Below are 25,178 nucleotides of genomic sequence, written 5' to 3'. Positions count from 1 at the left end.
GTTTTGTCAGACGAGGTAGTTAGACAGACATGACAGGAAGGGGAAGTAGGAGGATGACGATGGGAAATTGCCAGAAATCACATGTCTGTACCCAGAGTCCACCCCATCTCCCTCAGACCAAGCCCTTGTGTGGTACACCACAGACCCATAAGCAGGAGATATGGGCTCCAGGGACTGCCTTAACTTTGGAACATGTGCAGTTAAGAAAGACTGTGTCACGACAAGCCTGAGAAACCAAGATGGCAGAACAGCATGGAAGTTTTTTGTGTGTCTCACGCCCATGAAATACAGCCAGACCAACACTAAACCATCCTGCACACCTAGAAAACTGATCTGAGGATTAACACAACAATCTGCACAACCTGAACCACAGAACTCAACAGGTATGTGGCACAGAGAGGTGAACTTGGGGAGAGAGAAGCTGCAGTGGGCAGGGAGCCTCTTTTGCAGGCGGAGAGAGGATGGAGATGGGGGGAGAATACTGGAAAAGCATCTCTCCCCAAAGGCAGCTGGAGTCAAAAGTGGAAAAGTGGAAATAGCTACAGGGACTAAACTAAAAAGGGAGAAAGGAGAAAGGAGAGTGTTTAAATTCCATTAAGACTGTAAACAAGGGGAGCACAGAGTCTGTAGCTCTGCAGCTTGATACCTGGAGATGCTCCGCTGGGAAGGGCAAATCCCCAGGAGCGGAGTGGGGTCTGGGAGGTTCTTGGGCCACACAGGGAAAAGCGATTCCACTGCTGGAAGAACATTTGGTAGAGACTGTTGAGGCCACCTGGTCCCTGCAGACCCCAGAGAATGGTCACATTTGCTGGTGCTGGAACAAGGTCCTTAAGGGTGAAGCCTGGTGTCAGATGTGTGTTGTGATTTTCCATAATTCCTGAAATGCTGCTGCTACACTATCTCTCAAACTTTTTCTGGGGCGGGCTGGCACCTGGCTGCAGTCTCTGGGTTTCAGCAGCAGCACAGTAATGCGAACTTTCCTGGGTGTGGCTGGCATTTGGCCATTGCTCAGTGAGACCCCCCCGCTGCAGAAGGGCAGAAAGGGTCAAAGCCACAGTCCTTCAGAAGTAAGGGGCCGTGGAAAACAGCCGCATCTGAGACAAAACTCAGGAGAGAGGTACTTCCTGGTGCTTGGCCACAGACAATGAAAAAGCGGGGAGTGGACAAAAGCTGAAGACAGAGGACGGGTGAGCAATTGATGATCCGGGAGAACAGAGTTCCAAAACTAGAGACTGGGTAGCTGGGTACCGCCATTTTCACTGCTCCCGCACATGCACATATGCACCTATGAGCACCACAACACAACACCCCAGTAGGCTAGCAGCACCATCTAGTGGAGAATGGAGCCGTTACACAAAGCCCCGCCCAACTGGGCCAACCTCGCTCTTCAAGAACACAAGTCTCACCCCCTGCTTAGTTTATAGACTAGAAAGCATTCATAGTCTGACTTCTAGGGGAAAACAAAGTAATTTCAGTCCTATTTCAATCTGTTAGCAGGTCCATCTATTCAATTTTCTTTCTTTTTTTTTCTTTTTCACTCCTTTTCTTTTTCTTGAATACAGAAAGAAAAAATTCATTTTTATTTTTAATTTTTATTAAAAATATTTTTCCTTAATTTTTATTTCTATATTTTTTACTTTTGTGTAACTTTTCAAATTCAATTTTACTTGCATCATTTTATTGTAGTCTACTTCAGTGTGTTAATTTTTTCAAATTTTCAAACGATTTACTTTTTTTTCTTTTCTTTTTTCTCTTTTTAGTTTCTTTTCTTGTTCTTGAATACAGAGGGAGAAAAACTTCATTTTTCTTTTCAATTTCTATTAAAAATGTTTTTCTTTAATTTTTATTTTTACTATATTTTTTACTTCTATGTAAACTTTTCCAAATTCTATTTTATTCCCCTTGTTATATTTTAGTCTACTACAGTGTATTCACTTTCAAATTTTCAAATGATTTTTTTTCTTTTTTCTTTTTTGTTTTCTTTTCTTATTCAATACAGAAAGAGAAAAAATTCATTTTTATTTTTAATTTTTATTTAAAGCTTTTTAATTTTTTTCTACTATATTCTTTAGTTTCATGTAAATTTTTTCAAATTCTATTTTACTCCATCATCTCATTTTAGTCTACTTCAGTGTATTCAATTTTTCAGATTCTCAAAAGATTTCCTTCCTCCCCCCCCCCCCGCGCCTTTTTTCTCTAATCTATCAAACCACTTTCAACATCCAGACCAAAACACACTCAGGATCTAACATCATTTATTCATTTTTTGTGTGCGTGTGTTTTCAATTTTTCAATTTTAATATTTTTTTAATTTTAATTCTTTAAATTTTAATTTTTCTACCTCATTAATTCCTTTTCTCCCTTCAAAATGACAAAATGAAGGAATTTACTCCAAAGAAACAGCAAGAAGAAACAACAGCCAGGGATTTAACCAACACAGATACAAGCAAGATGTCTGAACCAGAATTTAGAATCACGATAAAAAGAATACTAGAGGCAGTTGAAAATAGATTAGAATCCCTTTCTGCGGAGATAAAAGAAGTAAAAACTAGTCAGGATGAAAAAAAAAAATGCTATCACTGAGCTGCAATCATGGATGGATGCAGCAGAGGCAAGGATGGATGAGGCAGAACAGAGAATCAGCGACATAGAGGACAAACTTATGGAGAATAATGAAGCAGAAAAAGAGGGAGATTAAGGCAAAAGAGCACAGTCTAAGAATTAGAGAAATCAGTGACTCATTAAAAGGAAACAACATCAGAATCACAGGGGTCCCAGAAGAGGAAGGAAGAGAAATGGGGGTAGAAGGGTTATGTGAGCAAATCATAGCGGAAAACTTTCCTAACCTGGGGAAAGACACAGACATCAAAATACAGGAAGCACAGAGGATCCCCATTAGATTCAACAAAAACTGACCATCAACAAGGCATATCATAGTCAAATTCACAAAATACGCAAGCAAGGAGAGAATCATGAAAGCAGCAAGGGAAAAAAAGTCGCTAACCTACAAGAGAAGACATATCAGACTTGCAGCAGACCTATCCACAAAAACTTGCCAGGCCAGAAAGGAGTGGCAGGATATACTCAGTGTGCTGAATCAGAAAAATATGCAGCCAAGAATTCTTTATCCAGCAAAGCTGTCTTCAAAATAGAAGGAGAGATAAAAAGTTTCCCAGACAAACAAAAATTAAAGGAGTTGGTGACCACTAAACCAGCCCTGCAGAAATGTTAAGGGGTACTCTCTGAGGGGAGAAAAGATGAAAAAAAAATAATGTGTGTGTGTGTGTATATATATATATATATATATATATATATATATATATACACACCAAAAGCAACAAAAGATTAGAAAGGACCAGAGAACACCACCAGAAACTCCAACTCTACAAGCATCATAATGGCAATAAATTCATATCTTTCAGTGCTCACTCTAAACATCAATGGACTCAATGCTCCAATCAAAAGACACAGGGTAACAGAATGGAAAAGAAGACAAGATCCATCTATATGCTGTTTACAAGAGACCCACTTTAGACCTAAAGACACCTTCAGACTGAAAATAAGGGGATGGAGAACCATCTATCATGCTAATGGTCAACAAAAGAAAGTCAGAGTAGCCATACTTATATCAGACAATCTAGACTTTAAAATAAAGACTGTATCAAGAGATGCAGAAAGGCATTATATCATAATCAAGGGGTCTATCCACCAAGAAGACCTAACAATTGCAAACATTTATGTGCCAAATGAGAGAGCACTAAATATATAAAATCAATTACTCACAAACATAAACTCATCAATAGTACCATAATACCATATAATACCATATGTACTATAGTACCATAGTACCATACATACTATAGTACCATAGTACCAATAATACCATAATAGTAGGAGACTTCAACACCCCACTCACAGCAATGGACAGATCATCTAATCAAAAAACCAACAAGGAAACAATGGCTTTGAATGACACACTGGACCAGATGGACTTGACAGATATATTCATAACATTTCATCCTAAAGCAGCAGAATATACATTCTTCTCCAGTGCACACGGAACATTCTCCAGAATAGACCACATACTGGGACACAAAAAGATCAAGATCATACCATGCATATTTGCAGACGACAACACTATGAAACTCAAAATCAACTACAAGAAAAAAATTTGGAAAGGTAACAAATACTTGGAGACCGAAGAACATCTCTAAAGAATGAATGGGCTAACAAAGAAGTTAAAGAGGAAATTAAAAAGTATATGGAAGTCAATGAAAATGATAACACCACAGCCAAAAACCTCTGGGATGCAGCAAAGGCAGTCATAAGAGGAAAGTATATAGCATCCAGGCCTTCCTGAAGAAGGAAGAAAGATCTCACATACACAACCTAACCTTCCACCTTAAGAAGCTGTAAAAAGAACAGCAAATAAAACCCCAAACCAGCAGAAGAAAGAAAATAACAAAGATTAGCACAGAAATTAATGCTATGGAAACCAAAAAAACAGTAGAACAGATCAATGAAACCGGAGCTGGTTCTTTGAAATAACTAACAAAATTGATAAACCACTAACCAGTTTGATCAAACAGAAAAAGGAAAGGACCCAAATAAATAAAATCAAGAATGAAATAGGAGAGATCACAACCAACACAGCAGAAATACAAACAATAATAAGAGAATATTATGAGCAATTATATGCCAATAAAATGGGCAATCTGGAAGAAATGGACAAATTCCTAGAAACACATACACTACCAAAACTGAAACAGGAAGAAACAGAAAATTTGAACAGACCCATAACCAGTAAGGAAATCGAATTAGTAATCAAAAATCTCCCAAAAAACAAGAGTCCAGGGCCAGCTGGCTTTCCAGGGGAATTCTACCAAACCTTTAAGGAAGAGTTAGCACCTATTCTCTTGAAATTGTTCCAAAAAATAGAAATGGAAGGAAAACTTCCAAACTCTTTCTATGAAGCCAGCATTACCTTGATTCCAAAACCAGACAGAGATCCCACTAAAAAGGAGAATTATAGACCAAATTCCCTGATGAACATGGATGCAAAAATCCTTAACAAGATATTAGCCAACTGGATCCAACAATACATTAAAAAAAATTATTCACCACTACCAAGTGGGATTTATACCTAGGATGCAGGGCTGGTTCAATATCTGCAAAACAGTTAACATGATTCATCACATCAGTAAAAGAAAGGACAAGAACCATATGATCCTCTCAATAGATGCAGAGAAAGCATTTGACAAAATACAGCATCCTTTCTTGATAAAAACCCTCAAGAAAGTAGGGATAGAAGGAGCATACCTCGAGATCATAAAAGCCATATATGAACGACCCAATGCTAATATCCTCAATGGGGAAAAACTGACAGCTTTCCCCCTAAGGTCAGGAACAAGACAGGGATGTCCACTCTCACCACTATTATTCAACATAGTATTAGAAGTCTTAGCCTCTGTACTCAGATAACACAAAGAAATAAAAGGCATCCAAATCAGCCAGGAGGAGGTCAAATTTTCACTCTTTGCAGATGACATGATACTCTATATGGAAAACCCAAAAGATCCCACCAAAAACTGCTATAATTGATTCATGACTTCAGCAAAGTTGCGGGATATAAAATCAACACACAGAAATCGGTTGCATTCCTATACACCAACAATGAAGTGACAGAAAGAGAAATCAAGGAATCGATCCCATTTACAGTTGCACCAAAACCCATAAAATACCCAGGAATAAATCTAACCAAAGAGGTGAAAACTCTATACACTGAAAACTATAGAAAGTTTATGAAAGAAATTGAGGAGACACAAAAAAATGGAAAAAGATTCCATGCTCCTGGATAGGAAGAACAAATATCGTTAAAATGTCAATACTACCCAAAGCAATCCACATATTCAATGCAATCCCTATCAAAATAACATGAGCATTCTTCACACAGCTAGAACAAATAATCCTAAAATTTGTATGGAACCAGAAAAGACCCCGAATAGCCAAAGCAATCTTGAAAAAGAAAACCAAAGCAGGAGGCATCACAATCCTGGACTTCAAGCTATGCTACAAAGTTGTAATCATCAAGATAGTATGGTACTGGCACAAGAACAGACACTCAGATCAATGAAACAGAATAGAGAACCCAGAAATGGACCCACAAATGTATGGCCAACTCATCTTTGACAAAGCAGGAAAGAATATCCCATGGAATAAAGACAGTCTCTTCAGCAAGTGGTGCTGGGAAAACTGGACAGCGACATGCAAAAAACTGAACCTGGACCACTTTCTTACACCATACACAAAAATAAACTCAAAATGGATGAAAGACCTCAATGTAAGACAGGAAGCCATCAAAATCCTTGAGGAGAAAGCAGGCAAAAACCTCTCTGACCTTGGCTGCAGCAACTTCTTACTCAACACGTCTCTGGAGACAAGGGAAACAAAAGCAAAAATGAACTACTGGGACCTCACCAAAATAAAAAGCTTCTGCACAGCGAAGGAAACAATCAGCAAAACTAAAAGGCAACCGACAGATTGGGAGAAGATATTTGCAAATGACATATCAGATAAAGGGTTAGTATCCAAAATCTATAAAGAACTGATCAAACTCAACACCCAAAAAACAAATAATCCAGTGAAGAAATGGGAAAAAGACATGAAGAGACACCTCTCCAAAGAAGACATCCAGATGACCAACTGACACATGAAAGAATGCTCAACATCACTCATCATCAGGGAAATACAAATCAATACCACAATAAGATACCATCTCATACCTGTCAGAATGGCTAACATTAACAACTCAGCAACAACAGATGTTCGTGAGGATGCAGAGAAAGAGGATCTCTTTTGCATTGTTGGTGGCAATGCAAGCTGGTACAGCCACTCTGGAAAACAGTATGGAGGTTCCTCAAAAAACTAAAAATATAACTACTCTATGACCCAGCAATTGCACTACTGGGCATCTTTCCACGGGATACAGGTATGCTGTTTCGAAGAGACACATGCACCCCCCCCCATGTTTATAGCAGCACTATCAACAATAGCCAAAGTATGGAAAGAGCCCAGATGTCCATCGATGGATGAATGGAAAAGGAGGTGTGGTATATATATACAATGGAGTATTACTCGGCAATCAAAAAGAACGAAATCTTGCCATTTGCAACTACGTGGATGGAACTGGAGAGTGTTATGCTAAGTGAAATGAGTCAGTCAGAGAAAGACAAAAAAATCCTATGACTTCACTCATATGAGGACTTTAAGAGACAAAACAGATGAACATAGGGAAGGAAAACAAAAATAATATAAAAACAGGGAAGGGGACAAAATATAAGAGACTCATACATTTGGAGAACAAACTGAGGGTTATGGGGGGGGTTGTGGGAGGGGGGATGGGCTAAATGGGTAAGGGGTATTAAGGAATCTACTCCTGAAATCATTGTTGCACTCTCTGCTAATTTGGATGTAAATTTTAAAAAATAAAAAATTAAATTAAAAAAAACAAAAAGAAAGACTGTGTCACTAGCAACCTCGAGGCTATTATAATATCATAAAAGCCATATATGAACGTAAACACCATATACGAATTAAAATATCATTAGCAGTGCGGTCAGGGCCCGCCCCCCAAGGGGTTGCACTTAGGCCCTCCTGGGAAAATGACTAGGACAAACTTGCAGCAAAAGTTGGAGGGGAGGAAACCAAGGCAGTTCCAAGGGTGGAGTGAGAATGACGAGATGGGAGGGAGGGGAACAAATAACTCCTCATAAAGGAACACAATGAGGAACTCGGCGCTTTGCCACCTATCCTTGGGTCAGCCTGCTCCTCTGTCACTGGAGTGTACTATCACTTTTTGCTAAAAGAAAAAAAAAAAGCCTTTGCAACATTAACTCTCTATCAGGTCTTTCAACTGAATTCTTTGAGAAGACAAGAACTGAGGAATTCCATAATCTAGGGCCTGGTAGTAGTTTCACCCCTTATTTGAATAATCTGGGGAGCTTTAAAAAAAATAGCAGTATTGCAGGCCCCACCCTAGCCCACTTGAACTTAAATCTCTAGTAATAGGGCATCTACATTTTCAAGACAGCATCCCCAGGTGATTCAAACATGCAGCCCGCATTGAAAATCCAAAGCAGAGTGAAGTCTTTGCAAGATGTTAGTATTTTGAACCCACTTTCTACATTATAAAATAAAATGACCAACCCAGATTATTTTCATAGTGTATTCTGGCTTTAAACTCTATGAAGACTGAACATATCCAGAAAGCCTCAAAGAAAAAAATTTCTGTTTAAAAATTAAATTATTGAATGTTAATTTGTCTACAATGCAGAAACTTTTGAAGGCAGGAGGGACTCTGGTAATAATTAAAGTTATAGATAACTGCTTCCATTCTGAATTTAAGACTGACTGTTAGAAATGAAAATCTGCTTGACCGAACAGATAGTGTTGTGTATATACAACCTAAATCTAGTTTTAATCTGTTAGAAAATTCAAGTTATGCTTGGTTTAATGTATTAATTAGTAATTTCTAAAAGTATGTCTTCTTCCCTAATATCAAGGTGAAATGATTAGAATTTAGACTTGGATTCAAGTTCTCTGAAACTGAGGAAAATCTTTTTATATGCGAGTATTTCCCATTTTCAGATTTATGCTTTTATTAACTGAAAAATTTTTAAGTCCATAACCTCCTTCTTAATCATCAATGGGCTACAATTGTTTCTTTTTTTCTGCTGAAGACAAAATTTATCTTACAAATGTTCTCTGGAAATGTGGATGTGCAGAATACTAATTAAGTAAGGAGGCAAACACTGACTCACTGCTAAATTAGGTGGGAAATGAAATGACACCAGGAGAGCTACAGGCCAGAAAAGGAAGAAAAGAAGTGAGATCTGAATAGGGAAGGGGAAATAGAGAATTTTCTTGAAATGCTAACTGTTTTGTACCTTATTTTAAAAACATTTAGAGGGGTGCCTGGGTGGCTCAGTTGGTTAAACATCTCACTCTTGGTTTGGGCTGAGGTCATGATCTCACGGTTTGAGGGTTTGAACTCCAAGTTGGGCTCTGTGCTGACAGCACGGAGTCAGCTTGGGACTTTCTCTCTCTCTCTCTCTCTGCCCTTCCCCTGTGCACGCTCTCTCTCTCTCTCTCTCAAACTTAAAAAAATAAAAATGTTATTTATATACATGTCCTAAATTTCTGTCTTGGATATCACAGGACTTTTCAACTACAGTAGCACTCTTCTTTTTTTTTTTCCTTTTCTTTGTTTAATGTTTATTTTAGAGACAGAGAGAGAGACAGAACATGAATGGGGGAGGGGCAGAGAGAGAGGGAGACACAGAATCTGAAGCAAGTTCCAGGCTCTGAGCTGTCAGCACAGAGCCTGATGTGGGGTTCAAACTCACGAACCGAGAGTTCATGACCCAAGCCAAAGTCAGATGCTCAACCCACTGAGGCATCCAGGCACCCCAGAGCTCTTCAATTAGACAACCATCTTTTGAGAAAATTGGAATAAGGCGATTTTTTGAGTATGTGTCTAGCAAAAGCATTTGCTTCATCTGAATCACCTCATTATTAACACAAGCAAGAATCACACCTGAGACAATGCTGCTGTAGTTGTGATCATTCATTCAGTCATTATTCACTTAGGCACATATCGGTGAGCAACCAATCAGATGCTCCCCTTCTGTAGGAGGGTGACAGCAAGAGGGGGAGGATAAGTAGGGAGAGAGATAAGGAGATAGACAAAGACCACAATAGGGTCAAAAGAAAGGCAGGAATGAGGGAAGGAAAGGGAAATGGGTTCTTTCATCTTTTCGAGAGGAATACAGGAAATGAGTCATCAGCCCACATTGGACTAAGATAGATTTTATAATCTTGATGATGGTTGAAAGTGTTGTTTCTTGAATAACTAACATCATATAAAGAATATGGAGCAGGATTTGGGAGCTGAGCTTCAGTTGCAGAGTCTCTGTCCACAGACAAGCACTGCCTTCAGTCCTCTAGGTTCTCAGCAGCAATGGCTAAGAGCCAGTATCAGGGAGCCTCTCGTGTATTGGGGACTAGGGGTTTTCTAGACTCTGAAATAGATTTAATCTAAGAATTCTCAAAATAGAAACATTTACCTTTAGGAGGACTTAACTTATTTAGTTTGTACAGATCATATCTAACAACCATTCAAATCAAATTGACCTGTTTCAAATATGTCCTGAAACATAACTCATACAAATCGTCACAGTGTAGTGGAACAAACTTTGTGGACAGACCTGGATCAAGATTTTGGCCCTACCACTTACCAACTGAATCAGCTTAGGTGTCCTTGCCGAATATATGGAAATAATTACGTATCTAGTGGGTGAGTTGACGCACATGGAGGATTTTATTTTTCGGTAAAAGAGGAGGGAAGAAGTCAGTGCACAAGTAGCAGGGTAGAGAGAAAGAAAACAGAGTAATGGAGGGCAGATCGGGATGTGTTTCCAGGCAGCCAGGGAGACTATCGGTTCTGCTTCCAAATTAAGAGCCAGGATACGGCCAGAATAGTGCTGCTGGGAATCCATGTTCTCGAGGAGGCTATTATGTGGCAGCAGCAGCTGTGAGGAAGCACCTCCCTCAACGGCTTATGGATAATAACTATATTGAAAAGTAAACTTTAGCCAAAGAACATGGGCAAATTGGTTCTTACACTCATAGGATCCTCATATGACCCTCCTAGAGAGCCCCAGAAATAACTGAAGAAGCATCCAGAAAAAGAGGCCAGAATACCACAGCGACACAAGTCAGGACTAACAACCCAGTGTTAACACCACTCTTGTTGGCCCCACAGGCTGACATAAGGCCTGGGAACATTTGGAGTTCATGTTTTATACAAGTTTCAGTGTAGGAATTCAAACTAGCTGCCTTCTTTCAGTCTGAATAAAATCCACTTTCTGACTAAATGAGGGAAAAATTAAGTGTGGCTTATGGCATTCAATGTTGAATTTTGCGATCTAGGTGGATGGAGGGAGATAACTTCATCTTGTGTTTGATTGCACCTTTTGGAAAAAACACGAAAACAAAAAACACAAAACAATGAAAGCTGCACTGCATGAGTTCACATATTCCTGACTTCTGAAAAGTTCTGTCACTTAAGGCCCTCACATGTGATTGACAAAGATGAATCAATCCAAGGCCCAGCTTTTGCTTTCAAAAAGGATCTATATGAATTTTGTTCCTGATTTCAAGATTTTGCAGCTTCCCAGAGAGAAATAATCCTTATTTTGTTGATAGGGGAACATTAATCTCCTGCGTGTGGATGCTTACTAAAAATACAATAATGATAACAGGTTTGCTGTCTCTTGCAGATGTTGTTACAAGCATTTGCTGTGACAAATGACAAGATCCATGAGCTAGCAGGCAGAACAGTGAAACATACGGCATCTTTTTCTATGTTAAGTGTTTGCCTTCTTCCAAAAACCTTGTCATACTGGTAAAACAAAGGACCTATCAAGGAAACCACCAGGGAATAAATTTTAAGTTGAGTAACAATTGTCTTTTCACTTAAAAACATGACTTTTATAACACTAGCTGGTTTCAGATTATAAATCAGAGTCTTTAACAAATGTATAATGCAGACAGAATAGAGATATACATTTTAAATGCGTGACATAATTAGATTATTTTCAAGAATAAAATTAGAAAACTTTAACTTCCTACTTATATTAACTGTTTATGATTTTTTATGTGACAAAAGTTTCAGATAAAATGTTGTTTAGTGAGACATGTATAAATCATCAAGTGTGAGAATTGGAAGATTGCTCCTTTTTGAAAAGGTCTTTCCTTCTTCTTTGGAGCAAGTGACTTTTGTAATATTATAAAAATTCATATGCATCCAAAGTACAATCTAGAAGAAAAGGATTTCTCCAAATAGCTTACCAAAACGACTAACTCTCTCGACTCCATCAATAATTGCTTTGTAATCCAAGTTTTCTTCTGTTCCAATCTATTAAAGAAGAATGACATTCTAAGAATGGGATAAAATATTTGATTAACTCTTCAATCAAATGAAAAGATAAGTGAAATCCATTTTAAGTATCTAAATGCAATGTTCTCCAAATGCATACTTCCTTTTTTTTTTCACAGCAAGACAAAAACAAATAAAACAGACAAAAAACCAGCTACCTTTTAAATTTTCCACGGAGAAAAGTATGCTTTAAAATGTTGATTCCCAGTCACTGCTGTATTATTATGATGCTTTGCATGCACACAAATCTGCTCACAGAACAGGCTACTCCAGCTGGAAGTGATGCACCCCATTAATGAACACAAGAGTCCCCTTTTAAACACCCCAGCCAAGGGGTTGTTCTATTTGCAAATGATCACCAGTTAGCATCCCACTTGCAAGCTCTTCAATTTGTTAAAAAGCATGCTTTGATATGTCACATCAATTACTTCAGGGGATTAAAGAATTAAGGTAGTGTTAAATTTATGTATAATGATTACCTCAAATAAAATGGATAAAGCTCTTAACTTCCCTTTTCCTTTTACCGCTTCCTCAAAACTTGAAAATCGGTCTGCATCAAAGCCATAGATTTGCATCTATAAAGGTAACAATGACAGCTTTATTATATACAAAGACATCACAAAAGTCACCAGAGAGACAATAAAATAATTTACTGATTCAGTATACTATTGGAAAAATTCTGTAAACTGTATAATTCAATACTCTGTACAGTTTCAAGATATTTTATCAATTACGTGTATATACAACTGCATTTACTCTCACGATTATCATCCTTCAGTAAGGAAAGAAGCACAAAGTTAGATACATCTAGGATGCAAATGACCACCTTGAGATTACTAGATAATACTGAGGTAATAATATACTAGAATGATTATCAAATGGAATAAATTATCAAGTATTATTTTAGCTGTTTTCTGGAATCCTTTCAAATATCGTTTCATTCTTGACTGGATGTGCCTTTCTTGTTACCTTTTTTGGACATTATCATACTATGATGCTCTAATAATAGTGAACTCTCGAGGACTTTCTGCTTCTCCATACAAACTACCAAAAAGAATTTTAAGTTCCCTGTTTTTTAAGGGTCCTCTTCTGCTGCCGGGCAATATTCCTTGTTAATTTCGACTTCAGCCTCTGCATTTGTTGACAACGGCTTCTACTCTCACTTACAATTTGGTGCTCCCCATGTCACCATCTTAGAAATCAGGTAACTTAGCTAGTTTAGACAAATAATTCTGGGAAGAGCAGAAAGTCTCTGTGAGGACTAATGCTTGGTTAGGGCTACGACTGGAGAAAGAGCAGGTGTGGGTGGAGGATGGCAGTGGCTCCTGCCTCCGGTTATGACCACAAAGCCTTTGAGGATTGCTAAACTGACTCCTGTAGGATGAGCAGCTTAAAAACTGGTGGGTGAAAAGGAGGGGCAGGCAGCGGCCACACCAGGAAGGTCTGTGAAGCAGTCCCAGCCCTTTGCTCTGGAGAGCAATAGAGAATCCTTGGTGTACTTCACCTAACAGGGATTGGGGGGCAGCAGGGCTGGGGGGAAGAGGGTGAAGAGTGGAAAAGATTAAGACTAGAGAGAGGGAGGGGCACCTAGGTGGCTCAGTTCGTTAAGCATTTAAACGGCCAACTCTTGATTTCGGCTCAGGTCGTGATCTCAGAGTTACTGAGATGCAGCCGTGAGTCGGGGCTCCAGGTCATTGTGGAGCCTGCTTGGGATTCTCTCTCTCCCTCTCTGTCTCTGCCCCTCCCCTGCTCCTGTGCATGCTCTCTCTCTCCTCTGTCTCTCTCTCAAGACAAGTAAACATTAAAAAAAAATAAAAATAAATTAAAAAAAAGACGAGAGAGGGAGACCAGTTCGGGAACATTTAATAATCCAACTAATAGACAAAGGTGGTTGAGCTCTTTTCTGCCCTCCCACATCACGCAGGGGCAGAATCGAGAAGACTTCATGGTTGGATGCAGGAGACCAGGAAAAAAAGACCAAGTCAAGGATGCTCCTGGATTTCCCTGCTTGCACAATTACATGGAGAGAGTTTTAAAAAGGCAAGCAACAAACAAACAAGCCATCAGAGAGGGAACTCAAGGGCTTTCTAAATAAGGAAAATAGTTGAAGCTTAGTGCACAGACTCTGTATCATTTATTTTGCTATTTCAGGGCTTTTGTTGCTGTTAGGGTCTTTCTTGATTTTCCACTTTGCTCTAAATAGTGTTGTGACAGGGCTAAACTCTCCAAAGTGAGAATGTTATGTGTTTAATAAATTGACTTTCATTTCTTCGACAAACCAAATTTGATAAATGTGCTCTTCCTTAAGGATATTTAATATACTTTGAAAAACACAAATTTATAAGCTATGAATTAGAATATGATTATCCATAGCAAAATATTTTTAGTCCTTTAAAAGATAACTCACTCATCTTATTTTTATTATCAATAACTATTTTGACTATAAAAGTAATATAGTTCTGTTATAAGTAATTTTAAAAATATGGGAATTTTAAAGGAGAAAAGCAAGGTACTTATTATGCCATCACCCATGGAAAATCCCTGCTCGTGTCTCCTTGGTTTTCCTCAGTTATTTTTATAACAGTAATAATTCCTTCTCTTATTTAATCTTCATAATAACTTCATAAGGCAGGTGTTACTACTCTTAGATCAGTTTTGGAGGGGAGACATGGAAGCTTAGGTAAATTAAATATTTGTATAACGTCGTGTCTACAACTCATATCTAAATGGTGAAGTAAGTATTCAAACCTAGTCCATCTGATTCAGACTCTGGGCCCTCAGTCACTATTAAGTTAGTTTTCATGTTTTACAAAATCAGAGTAATAATACTGCATATACTATTTTATATTTTGCTTTTAAAAAGCATTAAAAAAGGAAAACCCATTAATATCTTATGATGAACCTTTTTTGTGTGTAAATAAATCATTCAAACACATGGTTTTACAAGATCTGTAATACTCCATCATAATGTATTTAATCATTTCCTTTCAACTTTTTATTATTGTAAATAAACCTTTGCACATACATTTTTGAGCATGTCCTTATTTTTTAGACTAAACTGTTAAAGGGGAAATGGTAGGTATTGGGATTGAAACATTTAAAGTTCCAGATACAGGGGCGCCTGGCTGGCTCAGTTAGTAGACTGTCCAGCTCTTGACCTTGGGGTTGTGAGTTCAAGCCCCACACTGGGCGTAGAGATTGCTTAAATAAATAAACTTAAAAATAAAACCTTTCAAAGTTCTGGATAAAAAGAAGCAAACTGCTTCCCAGTCTACCAATTTATACTCTCTCCAGACATGTATGAAAGTGTTTATTTTACTGCATACTCATTATTTATTATATTTATGTTTCCAATTTTAAAACTGAAAATGTTCTCACTTTATTTTACATTTCTTTGCTTCTCCAGTAAATTGACAAAATTTGCCCCTTTTTTCCTCCTGAGTTGTGGAAGCAAATTTGTTTATTTGTTTACACATCAACATTTGTTGGTCGTCCTAGTGTGGCACTCTGGGTTGCCAGAAAGTGGAAAATCAAATGTGAGTGTGACGGAGCTTAGTCCAGTGAGGAAGGCAGATATTAACCAAGTAAAATATAACTGTATAGTCTCCCTCTCTCTGACCCTCCCCCATTCATGCTGTCTCTCTCTGTCTCAAAAATAAATAAACGTTAAAAAAAAAATTAAAAAAAAAAAAGGGGGGGGCGCCTGGGTGGCTCAGTTGGTTAAGCGGCCGACTTCGGCTCAGGTCATGATCTCGCGGTCCGTGAGTTCGAGCCCCGCATCGGGCTCTGTGCTGACCGCTCGGAGCCTGGAGCCTGTTTCGGATTCTGTGTCTCCCTCTCTCTGACCCTCCCCCATTCATGCTGTCTCTCTCTGTCTCAAAAATAAATAAACGTTAAAAAAAAAATTAAAAAAAATATAACTGTATAAATTATAATATCTGACTGTAAGTTAATCAAATTATATGCTAACTAAAATCTCAATGATTTCGGAAAACGAAGTAGGAACCAGTGGAACCAGTGACTTACCTCAAGTGGAAATTTTTGTCCTTCTAAACTATGTTCTGATCCATCAGAAGACATATTGCATTTTCCCCAGTGAAAAGTTATCTTGCTTGCTTTGAACACCATTTCGGAAACTCCTCCACTGAGCCAGTAGTCATTAGTGAGATTAATTTCCACTTAAAAAAAAAAAAAGCACACACATGCACAAAATTGCACCTATGTTTCTGCCAATCAAAATTACAAACTTTAAATTTTTTCTATCCAACATACATTAAGAGAATCATTTATTTGATAAATTAAAAACAATTCAGTCACCATTTGAAGCTGAACTTGTTACTCTGCAAAATACACTTAATGTATCTTATTGCCACAAATACAAACTAAAGCAAAGACCTTAACTACTGTATGGCTCTTATAGCAGAAGACAGCCAGTCCCTCTGCCCTGTTCATTTGGTGTCCTGAGCTTGCCATTTCTCCAGGGGTCTGCTTTCCTAAGGCATTTTAGGGTAGAGAGGGGACAGAGCAAAGGGCGAAGGAACAGAGGAGTGGACAAGAAAAGCCTTCTCTTGGGAGTGCCCCCCACCTTCTCACTTTTAGCTCCTTCTACTCCTTATCAGGCAGGTGTTTTTGTCCCATCTCCTTATCCCTGCAAGCAAGCATCATACCAGGTTTCATCAGGCTTCAGAAGTCCTGTCCTCTACTGTGGCAAGGAAGGTGGGAAATCCATTCCCACTGAAGGGGTTTTAGCTATCTGATGTTGGAACCCCGAGTAGCAACTCAGAATCCTAAACTCTCCTATTTGAGTTCCACAACAGATTATTGGAACTCTATTTTACAAATGGTCTGAAGATTAATGATTCTTTTGAGAGCTTTACGTAAGATTTTAATGTCTCTCAATCAGATTTAAATAGTCTTTGTTCCATGAGGCAGAAACCAATGTTTGCATTAGGGACCCAATCCAACATCTTGGCCAGCAAGCTAGAGATATAAACTTCCGTTAATAATAGTAACAACAACAAGAATAGTATCAATAATGCTCAACATTTATGTATCACTTACAATGTGCTATGCATTACACGGAGTACTTTACGTGTGTTAAATATTTGATTTTTACACAACTTCACACAATGAAGGAAGGAAATATCATTATAAGGAAATTGAATCATAGACAGTTCAAATAACTTGCTAAAGGTTCCACACTTAAAGGTTCCACTTTAAAGAGCCAGTAGTGAACCTAAAAAGTGTGGCTCTAAAGATCAAGTGCTTGACCACACTTCACTAAGAAAAATAAAGCAGGGGTGCCTGGCTGGCTCAGTCAGTAGAACATTGTAACTCTTGGCTTCAGGGTTGTGAATTTGAGCCCTACATGGGGTGTAGAGAGAACTTAAAAATAAAGTCTTAAAAAAAAGAAAGAAAGCAGAGGCTACATGCTTTATTTCTTTGTAACATTCTTCAAACCTAGTAATGAAAATGTTAAGATTTGGGATAATATGCTTTTGTGTATTTAATTAATATCTTATATAATAATTTTATTAAATACTTATTAATTAAGATATACCTACTGAATGCTTATTATATATCAGGAACTGATACAGTAAAATTCTTACTCTCATGGGACTTAAAATTAAATTACTACATTCAAATTACCAAAATATCAAGAATAGAGAAAAAATTCACTAATGATAAAACCATCCCAACATAGCTACTATTATAATTTACAATATTTTTTTCTTATGACTATGTTTGTTTTTATATAACTTCCTGATATACATACAATTTTGTTTAAAATATAATATCAGAAAAGGAAGGCTATTTCCTTTGAAAACTATTAGTTTGTCTCTCTATTGTTTACTGGAATTTTTCGTGGTATTATATTTTGCATGTTTAGAAAAAAGGACAGTCTTTAAAAAAAAGCATTTAGAGAGTGCTTCCTAAAGATAGTATATAACTTTAAACTTTCTATCTAGAAGCACTACTAATTTCTTTTCTTAAAATTCAATTATAGTTGATTGCTTTTTTGTATCCCAATACTCAATGTAGCATGAAGCTAAGCAGACAAGAGCAAATAGAGTATCCAAGAAAGGGAAATTCTGATTAAGTAATTAACCAGCGATGGAGTTATAAAATTACATAAGTTATATATTGCATTATCTTTATCATTTCTTCTGGTGGAGGCATCAATTCTCTTTCTATTATTGGAGAACATGATGTGATGACTTTGGTCATTTTATTTTTTGTACACATTTTCAAAATGTTACCTAAACTTCCAATTTACTGTGTTCTATTTGGTTTCTTCTGCCTATAGTTTCTGTGCATTTACAGTACATTATACTTTATACAAAGAAGATGAAATGAAATAAAATGAAAATGAAAATAAAATGAAACTGACATAAACATACTCTAAGCCCAATAAACATATTAAAGTCACAAACAAAATGCAAACAATTTTACCTGTTTTCCCAGTGTTATGAATGAATGTGTTTTCCAAGGATGTTTTATCCCAACCCTGGAATTTAAGTTTTTTAAGATTCACATTGACTTGGGTAAGATCTTCATCAATATTGATAGGAGACTGTTTGGGGCTACTACATGTTGGATATTTCTTTCCCCAGTTTTTTTGATTCAGGGCTCCTAGGAAGTGAAAGGGTAAGAAATTAGTTTCTTAAATTACTATGCAAAATTTAAATTTTATATTATAAAGTAATTAATACATTACATAAAAATAGAAACAATAGTAGAAAAAACTGGAATATCTTTGAGTCACTGCATACAACAATTATGCCCAGGTGTGGATTCTGGGCTTTCCTATAACACACTATGAAAGGAGGCCTATACAATAGCCACATCAAGTTCAGTGTTCAACAATGGCTTTGCTTAGCCATCATACTCGTCCAAATCAACAGAAAGCCTAACTGCCATGTCAGGTAGTCAATCTGAGCCCAGGTTCCAGGCTGAAAGGTGTCCAGATGACAGGTGCTAAATTCTTGACTTCCTCAGCACTCTCCACGGGGGTAGTTCTCTTTAGACCTACTGTCTGTCACTCCTGCCACTGAATGATCACGTTTAATTTTCATCTGCTCAAGGTCTGATGTATAAAAACATAATCACATGCTTTCCTTGAAATATCTCCTCTCTGTCACTTTTTTTGGGGAAGGTCATAAAGCTTAGTAAGTTTTATTGCTTAACAACGAGAAACAGAAAACAGGCTTTCTATAAAGATTTCACCTACACTGAAGTGAATTTCCAGCTGTTCCACAGAGTGAACAGTCCTCTAAAGCAAAACTGCCCTGGGCTGCCTTTATTTCACCCCTACCTGAAACCATGAACCATCTCTCGTAACCTTATTCCGCTGGACATTACCTTAGCTACATCCCAAGCAGCACCAAGAACAGGTATGTTTTATTTTAAAATCATCAACTTTTCTCTCTACATTTCTGCAGCTAGCCCAAGAGCAGGGTGGAAGCACCATTTTCAGCTTCTCTCCTTTCAAATGCGTCACTTTCAGAAAATGAGTATGGGGGAAGGGGCGCCTGGGTGACTCAGCAGGTTGAGCATCCGGCTTTGGATTTTGGCTCTGGTCATGGGTCACGATCTAGCTAGCTGCTAGGTTCCTGAGATTGAGCCCCACATTGGGCTCTGTGCTGACAGTGCGGAGCCTGCTTGGAACTCTTGCTCTCTCTCTCTCTCTCTCTCTCTCTCTCTGCCTGTCATACCCTGCTCACACACTCTCTCTCTCAAAATAAATAAAAAAATAAATTTTTAAAAAGAAAAAAGAAAATAAGTATGGGTAAAGTCAAGATTTTACGTGGTTAATGTTTAGGGAAACTATACATAAACATACCCTCCGTATGCCCTCGTCTATGCCATCTTGTTTTTTTGATAAAGGCATCAGAGAAGATTTTGACTTCCATGCAAAGCTCTCATAATGTGACAAAATGAACTTTGCATAATTTAGCCCCAGAAAGAAATAATCATTAGTCGTATCGTGAAATGGCCTATATAGCCAGGAAAAATGAAGTGATTCATCTCCTAGTGAGGCATCTACCAAAATCAATAGGTGCTGAGAACTTAACTTTATTTTAAAATCTAGCTCTATTCCTAGAGAGTGCTGGAATACAATATGCTTTAAACATGCACAGTGATGCATATTTTGGCTTCTAGGAACAGCTTTAATGGTTTGAGTAATGATATGTTAATTTCACTGTAAAGAACAAGGACATGGGGAAAAGAAACTGCCTGTTTTACTAACGTCACTGTAAGAGAAGCAGAGAAACTGCCGCATGAATCAGTAAGACCCTCTGTACTGCTTAAATTTTTTAATGCACTCCAATAAATTTCAAGCACCCTTAGGAAGAGTCTCATGATTGTGGTGCAGCGAACATAAAATTTTAAGTGGCTAGTAACACTGCATTTGATTAATAAACCTGCTATTTCCCACATCATATAGTGATCATCTCTATGTGGACTCTAATTTGGCATATCCACCACTAAACACTTGATTTCTGCCCAGAAACAAACTCTTCCTACGACCTCTGCCATCCCCTGAACATAAAAGTCGTCCTCGTGGCTCGGTTTCCTCCTCACCAAGCCCTTTCGGGTCGACCTTCAAATTATATCCTCTATCAGACGGTTTCTCTTCTCCACTGTTACCACCTTAGCCTGAGCCACGGTCCCCGTGAGCCTGTCTGTGTCTTGCTATTTCACAAGCAGCATTGCCATCACCTAGGAGATTGTTAGGGAGACTCAGGCCTCCACCATAACGTTGCTAAGTCAGAGTCTAATTTTAACGGGATCCCCAGGAGATTCACATACACATTAAATTTTGTGAGGCAATGGCTTAGATATATCTCTAGTGCCTTCTCACCAGTCTCCAGCTTCTTCTTTTGCCCCCCATCCACAATGCCATTCTCCACTTTCGTTGTAGGCAGAATTCTGAGATGTCCCCCCAGATTCCCACACGCTGCTCTACATGCCCCGCATAATCTCTTCCACTCACAGGTGGGCAGGCTGTGAATATAATGGAATAGCCATTCCCTTGATTAGGTTACATTATATGATGAAGGTGACGGGGAGTCCCTGCTGTGATAGAAGGTCCTGTCATAGCAAATTGGAGACCGAGAGAAAGATTCAGAGTGTGAGAGATTCTCCTGGCTTTGAAGAAGTACGCTTCTTCAAAGGTTGGAAGAGGGGTACAAATAACTAGGATCTGACAGCGCCCCCAGGCTGACAGCCAGCAAAAACAGACACAATATGCTAGTCATGAAAAGACAAATACTGTGCGATTCCATTGACATGAGGTAGCCAAAATAACCAAATTCATGGAGAGAGAAAGTAGAACGCTGGTTACCAGGAGATGGGGAGAGGGGAAAGGGGAAGCTATTTACTGGGTACAGAATTTCAGATTTGCAAGATGAAAAAGTTCTGGGGAGCCATTTTACAACAGTATGAGTATACTTAACACTACTGGACTGCACACTTAAAAAATGTTAGGATGGAAAATTTTGTGTTATGGGTTTTGTTTTGTTGGTTCGTTGGTTTGTTTTACCACAGCAGAAAAAAGTGGTTAAGATGGCAAAAACAAATAAACAAACAAAAACGGGGACCTGGACCTCAATCTCACAACAAGGAAGTGAATTCTTCCAATAGCCTGCATACAGCTTCAGATGAGAACATAGTCCAGCATCTCGGTTTTGCACTTATGAGACCCTAGGCAGAGAACCCAGTTAAGTAGTCCCTCTCTGATCCTGACCCACGGAAGCTGCGAGATAACAAATATGTGTTTAAAGGCCACTCAATCTGCAGTAATTTGTTACACAGCGTAAGAAAACGAATACAATCAGTAACTAAAGTAATCCTTTAAAATATATATCAAGGGGCCCCTGGGTGGGACAGTCAACTGTCTCCGACTCTCGATTTTGGCTCAGGTCGTGATCTCACGGTTTGTGAGTTAGTGTCCCCTTGGGTTCTGTGCTGATAGTGTAAAGCCTGGTTAGGATTTTCTCTTCCTCGCTCTTTGCCCCTCCCTCACTCTCTCTATTTTTCTCTCAAAGATAAATAAATAAGCATTAAAAAAATATAAGCATATACATATCAAATTGCGTGTCACTTCCTGATTTGGGTCTCCCCAATCCCTTTTCATCCCAGTCAGAAGAAAATATAAGCTCTTTACCATGGCGTAGAAATCCCATATAATACCATCACTCCCATCCTCTCTGCCTTCCGCATTTATCACTCTACTCCAGTCACACAGGTTCCCTGGAGCGAGGAAAGCCTCAGGGCTTGACACTTGCTGCCACCCTTCCTGGACTGCTCTGCCCCTGAAGTCTGCATGGCTCACTCTCTCACTCTCCTGCTTCTATCGGGTCTCTGCTCAAATGCATCTCCTTGGAGAGGCCTTCAGTGAACCTCCTGCATGAAAAACATATCTCTCCCTTGGTCATTCTCAATCCCCTCTCCTCACGTCATTTTTGTTCTCCTGAGATATTAGGTTTATTTATTTGTTTCCACACCCCAGAAGCTAGAAAAAAACCTGGCACATAGTATGTGTTCAATAAACACTGGCTTAATGACTAAATCAGACAAATAAAAAAGGATTGCTTTTTTGTTTGTTTTGAGTTTAAAATCTCAAAGAGATCTAACATAAAATGGCAATAGAAAAAAGAAAACATTTCTAAAATGAGCCATAGGTCATATTTGACTGTTTGTTATATGACAATTTTGTTGAGTAGTCCCTGCCAAACTTCTGCTGACAGATATCAGGAAGACCTGATCTCCAACCTGTAGATTTGGACACTTTGTAGCACAATGATCCTAAGTGACTGGATTACGTTTGAAGTGTATCAAATGATTATACTGAGTGTGGATCCAGTTTAAAACACCAACTAGATCATGGTGCCAAGAAGAGCATATGTCCAAGAAGCCTCCCGAATTTTTGTAATTAAAAGACCGAAAAAGGGGCACCAGGATGGCTGTCGGTTAAGCATCTGACTTCGGCCCAGGTCATGATCCCACGCTTTGTGGGTTTGAGCCCTGTGTCGGGCTCTGTGCTGACAGCTCAGAACCTGGAGCGTGCTTTGGATTCTGTGTCTCCCTCTCCCTCTGCCCCTCCCCTGCTTGCACTCTGTCTCTCTGTGTCCAAAAAACAAACATTAAAAAAAATATATATTTTAAAGACCAAAAAAAAAAAAAAAGCCCATAAAAAGAACTTGAGGTTCTTCTTGAAAAGGACTCTGGAAACAAGGTTGTTTCAAATCATCATAAGTAGAAAGCCAAAGGAAGTAAACTAATAAAGTGTTGAAATTGTGCACAAGAACGAAACATAGATCAAGAAGCATTAAATAGATTTTACTTGTCTTTACTAATGAAATATTAGATTAATCTTATGCTTAACTACTATTTTTTAAATTCCCAAATTAATATTTTTAATGTTGCAATTGGAAACCTCAGTGGTTAAAGCCAGGATGATGTGCCTGAGAAAGCAGGTGTAAAGAATTCATTAGAACTATATTGTATCCACCTGAGTGTGATTAGAGACTGTCGTGAAGGAAGAAATTAGGACTCACTGTGTTTGCAACAGAAGATTATCAGGGTGACTCACCCATAAGGAGGACGGCAGAGTACTAAATGTCAACTTTAGAAAATTAAAATAAATTATTCATTCACATAGTCATCCATTCTTTCATGCACATATTGATTCATCTGAATTAGTATCATTCCTATAAATTTCCTGTGCTTTCCTCTATGGGAGCACTTACCAGACTATATTTTGTTCATTAATTTATCTATTTCATCTATATCTTATTGCCAAACTTTGAGTCTGGCACATAGTAGAAACAAATTAAATGCTTGTGATACAGTCTTTGTGCACCAAATAAATGTATTCAATACTTACATTCTGTGTACTCTCTATTCTAAACAGAATGAAAAGCAATTCTAGCCTCTGTGGGGAGATATGCATGAGTTCAAGTTTGTTTGCTTGTCTATTTATTCTTGCATTCCAGAAGGCTGGGGCGTGTGTTAACTACAAAGTAGACAAATGTCTAAAGGAGTAGATGGGATAGAAATAAATGTGAGGTCAAAAGCACACAATGGGGGTCTTGAGGGAAGGGGGGGATCTTGACAGGCAGAGGGAACCAAGAGCAAACCATGGTGGCAGAACAGTTTAGGCAGGACTCAGAAGTGAGCAATCTAGCTTGGTCCAATAAGCAAGAGTGGATATCAAGCAATTCTAGAAGGAGATGAAAAGACAGATCGATCAAATGTCGCTGGTTAGGCCAATGGGAGGCAGGAGGCTTTGGAAGAGTAAGAAACTCACAGCTGCCTTATCAGAGAGATTAAACTGGCAGGTATGCAGGATAAGAAGGAACAGGCTACTTAATTTGGGGCCGTTTCAAAGGCATCTTCTTTTTGTCTTCATTTGATTTTTATAGAATGAATCCCTGTGCAATGGACTGAATGCCCCAAAATTCATGTTAAAAATTATAATCCCTAGTGTGATGGTATTCAGAGGTGGAGTCTTTGGAAGGTGATCAGATCATAAAGACAGAGCCCTTGTGAATGGGGTTAGTGCTTTTAGGAAAGAGATCCCAGAGAGATCTCTCGACTTTTCTGCCCTGTGAGGTTACAGTAGAAAGATAGTGATCTAAGGAAGCAGTCCTCAGTATTGCCTTGACCTTGGACTTCTAGTCTCCAGAATTGTGCAAATTAAATTTCCTTTGTTTGTAGGCTACCAGTCTAGGGTATTTTGTTATAGCCGCCTGAGCTCTAAAACGCCTTGTACTTATCTGAACTACGATAAGTCTGCCTCTTACTCATATTGTAATTTCAGTATCTTTCTGAAAACTTGGCACTTAAGAATTACATAAAATTTTCCTGAATGAATATGTACCTCAATAAGATGTATAGCTACTCACCCTTCAATGTCCTTGTACTGTACATCTTGACCAATAGAAATAGAATTCTAAATAGAAACACATTTTTAAATAGATTCTGTGTAGGGAAATATTTCACCAGTATCTAACTTAGGATTCTCTCTCTCTCTCTCTGCCCCTCCTCCGCTCTCTCTCTCTTTCAAAATAAATAAACTTTAAAAAAACATTAATAAGAGCAAATATAAAGGTAATATTGAAGTGTGGACTGCAGTGATGATTGTAGTGTCTATTGCTAATTGCCTCGGATT

General features: G+C 38.3%; 1 protein-coding gene across 4 annotated transcripts in view; it reads right to left on the bottom strand.

The window, feature by feature from the left end:
• The window catches only part of PTPRZ1 (protein tyrosine phosphatase receptor type Z1), a 185,409-nt gene that overhangs the window by 74,318 nt on the left and 85,913 nt on the right, over window positions 1–25,178 (bottom strand). For all 4 annotated transcript variants that reach the window (XM_047849163.1, XM_047849164.1, XM_047849165.1 and 1 more), the window contains exons 3-6: window positions 18,452–18,631; window positions 16,025–16,176; window positions 12,478–12,573; window positions 11,911–11,977 (exon numbers count right to left, since the gene is read on the bottom strand). In XM_047849163.1, the coding sequence (XP_047705119.1) occupies window positions 11,911–11,977; window positions 12,478–12,573; window positions 16,025–16,176; window positions 18,452–18,631 (495 nt within the window). The remainder of the gene's footprint in view (window positions 1–11,910; window positions 11,978–12,477; window positions 12,574–16,024; window positions 16,177–18,451; window positions 18,632–25,178) is intronic.

This window comes from Prionailurus viverrinus, chromosome A2 (assembly GCF_022837055.1).
Source record: "Prionailurus viverrinus isolate Anna chromosome A2, UM_Priviv_1.0, whole genome shotgun sequence".
NCBI classification, from domain to species: Eukaryota; Metazoa; Chordata; class Mammalia; order Carnivora; family Felidae; genus Prionailurus; species Prionailurus viverrinus.
Note: the sequence above shows the minus strand (reverse complement) of the source record. Positions and strands in the feature narration are given on the sequence as shown.